The following is a 12,820-nucleotide window of genomic DNA, read 5'->3' on the forward strand; positions in this document are numbered from 1 at the left end:
ATTCTCCTCGGAATAGTCAGTTTTTTTATTGTTTTGATTGTTTTTTGTATATTTTTTCAACTTTTCTCAAACATCTCCCAATCCTGAGATTGTGGGTTCTAGGGTCAGTGGAGATAACGAGTCTTGAGAAGGTTCCCTGCATTAGTGGTCTTTCTCACTTTTTTTACACAAGTTATTGTCCTCGGAAAAGGCAATTTTTTGAGCGTTTTTTCCTAATTTTTTTGAGTTTTACCGAAAAATACCCTCCCATACCTGAGATTTTGGGTTCAATAGAAAAAACGGGTTGTGAGAAGCTCCTCTGCATACGCTTCTACTCCCAAGTTTTTTGAGACCAAAATTTATGGCTCTTGGAAAAGTTGAAACTTTGATTTTTCGACCGGGTTTTGAAACGTTTGGACTTTTCTCGATAGCTATCCTGACAAATCTGATATCATAGGTTTGATCGAAACAACAGGTTGTTGGAAGCTGGTCTTTATAATTTGACGCGCAGTGATTTTAGAAAACCTTATGGCCTTCAAACAATTGAGTGTTTTTAAAGTTGAAAATTCCGTTTTTTGGAAGTTTTTTATACTCCACTCGAAATTTACCTGCTCATCGGTTTTTTGTAAGAGAAAGTTTGTCTTGGGGAAAATTCTAAAATCTGAAAAATTTTCACTCTTCTTACTTCTTTTAGAAGAGAATCAACTAAGGGTTTGGGCAAAATCCAATTTTTGAAATTACGCTTTTCATTCCCCATCGGTATAACGGTTTAAAAAATATCAAACATGTACCTCTAGCTTTAGCTGGGTCTTAGATTTCTTTCATCGAGACGTTCGAAAATTTTTCGTTTGTTTTTGACTTATGCTTTTTATGATTGTGTTGTGATGCAAGTGGTTCGAAGCTCCATTTCGCCTTTGTGTGAACAGTTGTGGTCGATTGTTGTAGAATGTTTTAGGTGTGTTACCGGTTTTTTATCATTCTTTTTTTGAGGTAGTTGTGTTCGTGAGTTTCTAGTCTGGATTTTTATTTTATTTTTTGTTTACCAAGTTTTTGGTGACCAGATGATTGTTTTTATTTTGCTTTCTAGCTCAAATTTTTCGAGTAGGAGCCGTTTAATTTGACGTGTCTGAGATTAAGTTTCTTTAAAAAATTGTTTTCTTTTTCTGCTATTTTACTTAGCTCAAATGTGTTAAAATAGTAAAGCAATATAATTTTTTGATCCTATTTATATTTTAGCTTTTTCTGGGCGCTTTTTGAACCATTCAAAAAATAGTTTTCAATTTTTGAATTTTTGGAATGCTTTTCAGGAAAATGTTTTATTTTCAAACTAAGCTTCGGTTCTGTTTTTTTCTTTTTGATTTTTTTTATACGCTAATTTGTTTTTGGATCTAATGTTTTGTTTTCAAACTAAGCTTTGGTACTAATTTTTCTTTTTGATTTTTTATATGCTAATTTGTTTGTTTTTTATACGCTACTTTGTTTTGAAAAAACGTTTCATCACTTGTCTTATGAGCAATTTAATGCAGTGCGGACAAGTTGAAGCTGAATTAAATTTAGTGCTGGTAGATGTTTACATTTATTGCCGATGATTAAAAAACTCGCGAAACAGAATTTTCAAATTTTTTATTTATCTTAATTTTAATTTTCTGCATCGCAGCGGGTGCGAAGCTCGGCTTCGCCTCTGTGTTTATTTGTTTTCATTGAGACTGTTCTGTAGTCAGAACTGTTCCGACATAAGTTTTTTTCTCCAATTTTCGATTTTTTGTAAGAAGTAATTATATAGGAAATAACGAAAATATTGAGGTGTAATTATTTTGCGCTCAAATTAAGTGGCATCAATTTCGTTGTAATCAAGTTGGTAGAAAGTTCAATTAATTTCAGCCCTACTTTCGCGACACTGAGACAAATCGACAATTAGATTTCTTTTGTGAAAAAAGGTTCAACATAGTGTTTGGCAGTTTTGTCTGAATCACGAAAACTAGGTACAAAATTTAACGATGGTTGTCAACCACTTGAAAATTTAGGTTCAGGTCTGCGTGTCATCATTTTTACCCTCCCGTTCAGCCAGGGTAATGTAACCGGATGCTAGATTTTTTTTCGAAACAAGTCTGCTAGTAAAGCAAATGAATTAAATGTTCGGAAAAGTTTCAGTCGGCTTAGTTGTTGCCTCATAATCGAGCATTCACGGCTTCTACCCAAGTGTTGCTTAGTTACCGCTGCTCAAGTTTTGTTTCATCTTTGCGTTCACTGAATCTTTTCAAACCATCTGTTGGCTATATTTTTCATAATTGAAATTCAGTTTGTTTTATTCCTGTAATTTGTAAAGTTACCAGTTATAATTTTGTATAATTTCCTCTTTTTTCCCGTTAGTTTTTCGATGTAAAGGTACTTTTGGCTTAAATGGCTGTAGCTTGTGTTAAATTGGTTTAGTTCCTCCATCATTCCTCGTATGAAGAAAGGATCAACATTTTCTTGTTTGATTGGTGGGAGGGGTCCGAAACTTTTGCTCAATTTTTTTGACATTTTTCTACGCAATGGGCGTGTACCCAAATGTTATTCAGTTACCGATTGATCACACAAACAAGCCTGTGAGTATTGTATAGAGTTTATTTAGGTAAACACTTTTGCAGCTTTGCGATGACAGATTAATAGAATGGGTTATCCACATTATAAATGGCAGTTGTTTTGCTTAAGAGTATTGAACGTAGTGAAGAATCTTCTACTGGTCTTGGTGATTTTTTTTTATAGATTATCAGTTAGTTAGAGCAGTCTTATTGGATGCTCAAAACCTGGCGTTCGGTTCCCGTAGCAGGCATTTATTTTTTTTCCATTTCACTATTTTTTTAAATCTCTTACCGTTTCAAAGCTAATTTTTGGCGTGTTTTGCTCGTGTTTGGGAAGTGCAGCTCCGCTATTTTGTAAAGTTTTCTTTAAAACTTCGTTAAGTTTAGCAATGAGAAATCTGGACTTGTTTTCCTCAAAATGGACTTCATTTAAAACAAACGTATGTTTTTGGTACTGGTGTGTTTTCATTAGCTTGCTATCAAAACCGATCAAATTCGCTCGATTTTGGAATTTTGGGGCCACTTTGGTCCTAATTAAAGGTTTATTGTGCTCGTTTTTATTCATTACGAGGCCAAACGGTCTTTTTGGGAATTGTAAGCAGATTCCGCAAGAAGGACGCGACCTTTGTTCTTCTCTCATTCTTTAATTTTGTTTGATCGTTCCGACAAAGTTTTAAAATGTTTAAAGACTCGTCTCTGGAATCCAAGAATGTACAGACACAAAATTGTGCGCCAATCCAGTGAACAGTTCGGCCTCGGTATGTTTTGCGGTAACTTAAACTTACATATTGTGCGCTCATTTTCAATGCATTTAAAGAAAGCGAACGCAAAAAATGGTTTTCTTCGAGTGAGATTATCCATAAATGCTTGAAAGATAGCAAGTGTTTTATAGCAAGTGTCTTATCATCGAGAACTGATTTTTTTTACAGTAAACATTTTTCTTTCAAATTCCGAAGAGCTTAGCGGTGTAATTTTTTCTATTTGTCAATCAATTGCTTTAAGGCCTAATGACCCAAAATTAGCTCCCGATCAATTCGTTCTTGTCGATGTTGCCTGGACCTGTTTTCAGGTAATGGAATATTCCGTTTCAGAAAAATCGTCGGTACATTGTTATCTGTTTATGTTTTATCAGCTTAGTTGTCACATTTTGGATTGTGCTTGGGCGATTAGTAATTTTTTTTGTAATTAAAGTTGTTTTTGATTTCTTTCCCCGAGTGTGTAAATTTAGGAGGGCGCAAATTCAGGAGGGCACGTGCAAAAGTTTTTAATTATGACAAAAGTTATGTTTTCGGCTCAACAGACACTTAACCAATACTTTTTGGCTTAGAAGCCGCGCAATAAATTTTTGTGGCCTATAAATTTATTTAATGCCGGCGTTTGTGTTTCTGGACATATTGTGCTCGGTTTCAATCCAGACAAAATTATGATATTTTTGTTGTGCTTTTTTGAACCTAGTAGCTTTACTTTTATTTTTTGTCTGCTAGTCTGTACTGCTCTGTTAGTCTGCCAGCTTTGCCAGTGTGTCTAAAATTTCTTTGCCTTATAAAAATGTTGGCATGAAAATGAATCTAATTAGCCGGGAGATAATTGCGTAGCAGCCGAACTCATTTTTTGAAGCTTCTATCAAAAAGTATAAAAGGGCTTCACTACCCAGATCATTTGAAAAAATAACAAGTAATCGGATAATTTTCCAATTAGTGAGTCCTTTTTGATATTACATCGTTTTCTACAATATGGACGAATTTATTTTATCTGAACTCTGCTTCAGATTTCTGGTGGGCTGTTTAGAGGATAGTACAGTATGTGCCACAGAATAGTTTATCCGGTTACCTGATATGTTTGCATATCTTCAACGCCCGACGAAATTTGACTCTTGTTAAACTTATAGCCGTAATCTTGTTCAGAAATTCATCTATTTGTTAATACCATTTGAGTAATACTATCTTCATTTCCTGTGCGTACGAACACAGAATTGTAAAAAGAGGGCTTATAAGTTCAGAATTTGCAATTTGGTTAATCTAATGCTAATGCTGGATAGCGCCTTTCTTTTCTCCTCTGGAAAACTTACTCAATTGGTGCGTGTACGCTTATAAACATTTCACAAGGTTGTTTTCAAATTAGCACGAATGGCAGTTGAAAAGAGGCGTAGATTCAAGTTTGCGATCGATCGTGGTGGAACTTTTACGGATGTTTACTGTCTGTGTCCGAGTAAAAGCCATAGCGATCTGGGTTCAAGCGAGCCCAGGTATTACCCACTGACTATGAAACTGTTATCCGAGGACCCTGCGAATTATAAAGACGCTCCTACTGAGGCTATTCGACGCATTCTGCAAAGTGAGACTGGAGTTGAGTTTCGGAAGGGTGAACGGATCGATGCCTCCTTTATTGAGTCGATCAGAATGGGAACTACTGTGGCTACCAATGCGTTATTAGAAAGGAAAGGAGAGCCGATGGCTTTGTTGATTACTAAAGGTAACTTTACAGCAGACAAAGTAATTAAAACGCAACGTTAATTTATAACGCTTGCGATAAGCAAGCGTTATCAAACTAGAATATAGACTTTTTCCAGTTAACAACTAGTTTAACTGAATCACTTGAATCATTTGATAGCTTGCTTTATAAACGAAGGTAATTTTTATGAAACTCTGTCCAGTAGTGTGGTGGTAAGTAGTGGGGCTATGTCGCGAAGGATCAAGTATTCGAATCCGAGACCATGCCAGTTTTTCTAATCCGATGAACGTAGTTCAGACTCTTATATAGGTCGCGATGATTTGTTTCTCGTTTTTTTTAGGAAAAAGTCTTAAAATTCTCTTAATAACTCTTATAAATACAGATGTGCATTCATATTAACTCATTTATGAATGCCCTTAGGTATATGTGCATTTAAATTCAACTGCTGAAAATGGGGTAAATTGCACTCTGCAAATACGAAAGTGTAAAAGTAACGAACTAGGTGATCGGCTTCCAGTTTCGAAACTGGAATTTAATTTTCAGATTTTGCAGCGGAATATAAATTTAACTTATTAATCCAGTTTTCTCAAAATGAGTTACTTCTATCGAAAAGTGTCAATAATAATTCGTCTTGAAATACAAAGAGGGTTGAGGCTATATATTTTTTTAGAAACTCGAAAGATGCAGCTCATTCAAACAAAAATTGTTTTTTTTTCTGTTTACTTGCGTTCGTTGACTCTTTTCCAACTGTCTGTTAGCTATGTTCAGGGATTTTTATGATTGCTTTATGTGAAATTCAGTTTATTTTTTGATAGAAACTAATTACTAGTAATAAATTATTTACACTTGCGAGAGCAAGTGTCTTGTAACCGGGAACTTAACTTTTTTCCCAGTAAAACAACTTTTCTCACAAATCTTACTTGCTTTCCTTTCTTGCTCTTTTATTGCACCTTCACAAATTCCAGAATCGTTCCCACTTGGCCTAGAGGTAGATTGGTTGCCTTTGCACCCTTAGGTGTAGGGTTTGAGTCCCGGCCGGACCTCGTTTTTCAGTATGTATGAAATGGACATTGTTTTTCTGGTAAAAATTGAATTTTCGGACTTTCGTTTGTTGCTAAAGTTGTGTCGGCTTAATTGCCGCATCACGGATTTTTCTTGTGCTTTAAGCAGTTTTTAAGAGTTATGAACACAGTGAAGAGTCTTATATAGGTCTTGGTTGTTTTTTGTATTTGTTTTTTTCGAAAGAAATCTTAAAATTCCTTCAAGTTTTTTTTTTGATTTTTCGCGGTTTGACTTGTGATTTCCTTGATGTCCAGTGCATTTCCATTGTTAAAAGGAAAGAAATCTCCACTATCAAACACATCGAACAGCAAAAGTGTAAAAGTCACGAAAAACGTGATCGACTTTTAGTTTTGAAAATGGACATTTTTATCAGATTTCCCTGCGAAACAAAAGTTTTACCTATTGATCCAGTTTTCTCAAATTTGGTTAATTTTAGCACAAAAAGCGTCCATATTAATTTATTCTTCAATTTCATAGAGCTTTAAGGCCATCTTTTTTTCTTCGAAATTCAAAAGTTGAAGGTTTTTGAAAAAACAGTGTTTTTTTCCCAGTTTCCTTGCGTTCCTTACACTTTTCCACCTGTCAGTTGGATTTGCTGATTATAGTGGCAAGTGTTGTTCACTGTGTTTTTAATAGGGGGAGGCAGCTAATAAAACATTGTGTTTTTAGGGGACTAGAACTTTTTTACAAAATCAATTTTTTTTCGGCTCAACTGGTGTCTGCTCAAAAGTTGTCGGTTTTGTTTCCGCTTCGTCAGTTTTGTTCGTTGCTAATTTAAAATTCAAATGTTTTGCTTGGCATGTTTGCCCAGATCGAAACTTTATTGAGACATACGAAAGTTTTAGTAGACCTAGTTTTTTGAAGTTTTCTCGTTTTTGTACTTGTTTTGTTTTGTATGTTTGTGTTGTATCGCTCTTTGTTTGAAAATTACAGCGTCTGATTTTTGTTCTCTCTAAAAATGCGTTCCAACCTTCATGTCTAAGTTGCATAACAAAGATAGACCGTTGCTGCTCAAGTATCTTAAAAGAGTTCAACATCAGTCAGTGATGCCCATTCAAACTATTTGAATTGATATGAATCTTTTTTTAAACTTCATTCATCTCAGTGAAAAAGTTAGAGACGAAAAACTGAGAATGAATTTTTTATTCTATTGCTTGTGACATTTTCAGCACATTTTAAAGCGCCCTTTAGCATAGTTAAGCGCCATAGCATATATTTGCTGTTTGCATGCTTAAGCTCAATATCGGCCTGTTTTAACTTTAATTTACATATCGGTTGATTCTACATCAGGTTTGCATACATGGTCGTGTACTGTAGCTGAGACCATCAACATATAAATGTGGCACCTTTCGTCTCTCGCCAATTTCGCTTGTCTGAAATCAATAACTATTTCGACCCTCGCACTGTTTGCCTCACAAAGTCCCGTAATGAGTCTGGGGTGAAATACCTTAGGGTCGTAATTTGCCACTGAAGTTTGTGAGAAATGAAACATGTATAAACCTCAACATATAGAACATGTAGCCACCAATTTGCTTGCTCTGTTTTTTAGGCTTCAATGATCTGCTTCACATTGGCAATCAATGTCGGCCGAACCTGTTTGACCTCTCGATCTCCATGCCGGACAAACTGTACGAGAGTGTGGTAGAAGTGGAAGAGCGCCTCTATCTGGACCAAGACGCCTGCCAGCTCAACTTAGAACAGTATCCACAGGTTGTCGGCACCAATGGCCAGACATTGCGAGTGGCCAAGAAGCTGAATTTAGAGCTACTTCGACAAGAGTTGGTTGCAATTTTGAGACAAGGAATCAAGGGAGATATATTGAAGTTATTCTATCTGAAATTAAAGTCTGAGTTGGATTTGAAAGGGAAAAGTATCATATAAAATAGCCATTCAATTGATGTTACCGATCATTAATTTTTGATGTTCAAATTCATAGTGAAAAATCTAAAAAATGAAAAAGTTAAGCTCATTTATTCAGAAACGTGAGATGTTTATTTAGCTGGCTCTTCGCGGCTTAGCGCTGTCGGTTTCTGTGTTTTTTGCTTTTTTGTTTTTGCTGACCTTGGGGATGTTGCCCTTACTTCCAAATGGTTGTGTGGCAAATGGTTGTGTTGAACCATCAACATCATTTTTGAAAAACAAGCGGTCTAAACACTTCACATAAGATCTCATAATTAGAATTATGAACTGAAAATATTCCAGTTGAGATGAACAGTTTGCTCACTATAGAACTGAATCAAGTAGGTTTCAATATATCTCCATGTTCTATTTTGGTCTTGTGACAGTGTATAGCTGTGGTGTTGATGCACTCCTACATCTACCCTGAGCATGAACTGCAAGTGGAGAAGATGGCCTCTCAGATGGGATTTACCCAAGTGTCACTCTCTTCCCAAGTGATGCCCATGGTCAAAATAGTACCAAGGGGGTACACAGTTTGTGTGGATGCATACCTCACACCCGGTTAGCAGTTGTTCCAAACACTAACAAATACACGTCATACAGAGACAACATAATTTCGTAGATCTATTTTATTCGACGTGTTTTCAAAAGCAGCAGAATTGGCAGATTCCGCAAAAATGGCAGAATCCAGAAAAATTTGTAGAATCCACAAAAAAGTTATTAATTATGTGTTTGCATCCAAGAATGCAATGAAATAAATGCGAATTAAGAAACTAACTCAATAATTAGCATTAGAAATTTCGACAACTAAATAAATATCAATTAGGAAACTATTTCAATTTCATACAACCACTGGTATTAGGGTTACCAAATACTTTTTTACATTTGATGTTAAGTTGGACTCCAAGGTGAATATTTACCAGAGTCCACAGCCTACAAGGCTGCTAACAACAGCACAAAAACAAAAGCAAGGTTGCGAGGCTCGGCTTTGCATCTCTGTCGGAAAGTTTTTTTTTGTGCTGTTGTTAGCAGCTCTGTAAACTGTTGTATTTGTCCCTGGTAATATTTTACCTTCGAGTCTAATTCAACATCAAATAAAAAAGAGTCATTGGTTACCCTAATACCAGTAATTGTATGAAACTCGCAATTGAGTTTGTTTCCTAATTGATAATTATTTTATTGAACTCTTAGTTCTTAAATTAAAGTGTCTTTTATTGGTCTACTAAACTTTTTCTCGTGATTAATTTTGTCTAAATTTGAAAATTTTAATTAAGTTCCTCGACACAACGTTGCTTCTATAAATGGAGCTATCGGAGGTAATTCCTGTTTGATTTATTAAACAGGTATTATGAAAACGTTTTTTTTTTCCAGATGAGATCTGGTTTTTTTTTTTTTTTTTGAGACGCTTTTTCGAAAAATTCGCTTTCCCAAAAAACTACCCGTCAGATTCTCATAAAAGTGGTACCAATGGATTCAGTAGCGTTTCACCTACCTGCCTGCATGAAATTTAGGGCAATTTTTACCCTACCCCACCCCCTACGGTCTTAGAAAAGCTTCACAACTCGGTACTTTTTTCACTTTTTGCCCATTTTTTCGGAAGTTTTCGATTTCCTCAAAAACTACCCGTCCAGATTTGGGATTAAGGGTTTAATCGATAGACCAGGTTGTAGGAAACTCCCATGCACAAGCGGCTGGTCCCTAATTTGCTTAGGGGAAGAGCTATAGACTTAGGAAAAGTCACTTTTTGATTTTTTTGCCCATTTTTTCGGAAATTATCGATTTCCTCAAAAACTACCCATCCAGAATTGGAATTAAGGGTTTAATCGATAGACCAGGTTGTAGGAATCTCCCCCGCACAAGCGGCTGGTCCTTAACTTGCCTAGGGGAAGAGCTATAGACTTAGGAAAAGTCACTATTTTGACTTTTTTGGCCTTTTTTTCAAATCTTTCCGATTTCCTCAAAAACTACCCATCCAGATTTGTGATTAAGGGTTTAACCGATAGACCAGGTTGTAGGAAACCCCCCCCCTACACAAGCGGCTCGTCCCTAATTGGTCTAGGGAAGAGCTATACACTTAGGAAAAGTCAATTTTTCGGTTTTTAGGCCATTTTTTCAAACTTTTTCGATTTCTTCAAAAACTACCCTTTCAGATTTGGGATTAAGGGTTTAATCGATAGACCAGGTTGTAGGAAACTCCCCTGCCCAAGCGGATGGTCCTTAATTTGTCTCGGGGAAGAGCTGTACACTTAGGAAAAGTTTTTTTAAAAGTTTTTTTGGCATTGGAACAAAGATTCAATATACTTATTGTGTGTATTTTTTAGACAATGGAATCCGCTATGCTTACGTTTTCTCGCTTTTGCTTGGTGCTATTGGCTTTGTGTTGAGTTTTTTTGTATGGTTCGAAGAAGTCCAACGAGAAGTTGCACGAGTTACGCTAGTTCTCTTTAATCAGGTCGGTTTGTTCCAGAACGTTTTTGTGATGTCAGTTATAGTCAACCTATTATAGTCATATTTGCAATGCTTGGACAAAATTTAATTAATTCGGAAATTAAAGAGTCGTTAGAAAATTGAAAAATACTTTATTTCATTAATGTTAGCTGGTTTCAATATTAAAATAATCAAACAGGTCTCTCCAGCTTTCAGTTTCAGCTGGGCCCCAAGTCTAAACGGTCGATGGGTGTTAATGGGTATTGCAATCGCGAACTAGACTTTTTCCCCGTAAACAACTTTGTCCACAGATTTCAGCTTGCATGCAGTACGCGACATGCATGCAGTATGTGCGTATATCTGCGCTTTTTGGTCTATTACTATCACTGTGCATCTTTATTAGTGTTTTTCCAATAAATTCGCAGTTCAAATTTTTTAAATTATATTTCTGTGGTATTTTTTGAACTTCGTCGCTTTCGGCTTACTTTTTGTCGGCTTAGTTTCTGCTTTGTTTTTACCGCCCAGCTAGATTGCTTATTTGATGTTTTTTTCCCATTATAGTTTTGCTTTTAGTGTTTGATTCACCTCTGCTGTTTTTTTTAACCTTGACATCGGATATATATATATACTTTTTTTCGATTAAATTTTTTTTCTGCCCTAATGATTTCAGCCTATATTTATTGTATCGGCTTAGTGACCTAGGTTTGAGACGTTTCAAAAGGAACATATTTTTTATGTGTACGTGTGCGTGTGAAAGTGTACGTGTGCGTGTCTATGTTTTGAGGGCGATGGGGGCTTAATAACCTCTGATTAGTCCTAAATTTTTTTGAATTTGTTTCTTTTTTTTCTTTTTCTTTTTTTGGCTTCAATAGGTTTCGGGCTATATGATATCGGCTTAGTTGTCTCATATTATTTTTGACAAGCAAATATAGTTTTTTGAGTGTTTTGAGGGCGAGGGGGAGTTAGTTTAAATCTTGTTGATTTTTTTTCGGCTCAAAAGGATCTGCCAAGGTATTTGTTACCGCTTGGTAAATTGTTCCTATGCTAGTTTCACATTCTAGTGTCTTGGTATGTTTTTATTTCAAAACTAGATTTATTTATTATGATAGATCAAGTTTTTTTTTGACATTTTCGTTTTTTATTTTATTTTGTGGTGCGAAGCTCAGCTTCGCCTCGGTGTTCTTTGTTTGACTTTACTAAGTTCAAGCTTCCGCTCTGTAAGTTTTTGTTCAACGCTAATTTAAAGCTGGTATTTCGCTTTCTTACTTTTTTCTTCAAATGAACCTGAATAATTTTTTGTTAAATCGATTTTTTTCAGTTTCCGACTGAGTGACTTTTGTAAAGTTTCGAATGCTATTTATAGTGTATCGCATTTTTTGCGAAGCACCGCATTGACTCTGTGTTACACTAGTGAGCAGCAATTATTTTTATAACCGGAAACTAATCTAGAAATTTCCTCCTGTAAACATTTAGTTTGAATTGTTTACCTTTGTATGATAATTGCAGAACACTTCTGGAAATCTTTTGATACCTCCCTCTTATTTAGGACAAATGGTCCGTTCAAATGAATTTTGATGCAAAATTTGACATCTAAGTGAGATGGTGTGAGTTTTTTTTCAAGCAATCAAGAGGTACCTGGACAACTTCGAGTGTGGCTTTTTGGATCTCTACAAACACAGTAGGGTGCAATTCATGCAGAGTGACGGGGGTCTGTCCCCCGTGGACCAGTTCAGTGGAAGTAGGGCCATCCTCTCCGGTCCAGCTGGGGGAGTTGTCGGATACGCTTACTCGCTCTACTCGAAAACACCGTCATCCTCACAACAAGGTAGTATATTGTCAAGTTGATCAAATAAATCAAGACTCGTTACAGCAGCGAAAGCCGTTTTTATCATGCTTTTATTTTATATATTTATTTCAAATTTTTGGATGCAACTTTTTGCTCATGGGGGTTTCAAACAATGTTGTTCAGAGTTTATTACACAAATAGAGCGCAATCGACAGTTTTTTCTGACGTTTTCGATTCTGCCAAAACTATTTTTTGTGCTGATTTCTTTCCTTGGATGAAAAAAATCAACAATTAAAACAATTAGGAATTTTACATAATTACTCAGTAGTTGAAGGCAGTCTGTTTCGCTATAATTATTTGTTGCCAGATTTTGTTCTTGTATGCGTGCCATAGAATTGGGCGAACGACTTTATCTAATCTTCGTCTTGGCTCAAGGTGGCGGATACCGAGTCGACAAACTCTTTCGTTGTTGCCTGAGGTCTATTTTATCCCCCCACCATTCAATCTTGGGCCTTTTTTCCGTGTGGAGATAGATGTCACCCATATTGCCGCAGCCGGTCCCACCTCGAGGAGGCTGATGACACTTGGGGCCCATTTAACCGCTCATTAGGTCTTCGGCTGCGAGCCACTTTAATAAGCACTAAAAACTAGT

General features: G+C 36.0%; 1 protein-coding gene across 1 annotated transcript; it reads left to right on the top strand.

Moving 5' to 3' along the window:
- Positions 1-4,315: 4,315 nt before the first annotated feature.
- LOC134857433 (5-oxoprolinase-like) lies at positions 4,316-12,207 on the top strand (the record flags this gene model as incomplete). Its single annotated transcript, XM_063854108.1, is given in 4 exon segments — positions 4,316-5,015; positions 7,606-7,866; positions 8,343-8,516; positions 12,004-12,207. Coding segments are annotated over 4 exon segments (985 nt in total), but the record flags the coding sequence as incomplete, so codon positions are not given.
- Positions 12,208-12,820: the final 613 nt, after the last annotated feature.

The sequence above is a fragment of the Symsagittifera roscoffensis genome, chromosome 1, assembly GCF_963678635.1.
Source record: "Symsagittifera roscoffensis chromosome 1, txSymRosc1.1, whole genome shotgun sequence".
Lineage (NCBI taxonomy): Eukaryota > Metazoa > Xenacoelomorpha > Acoela > Convolutidae > Symsagittifera > Symsagittifera roscoffensis.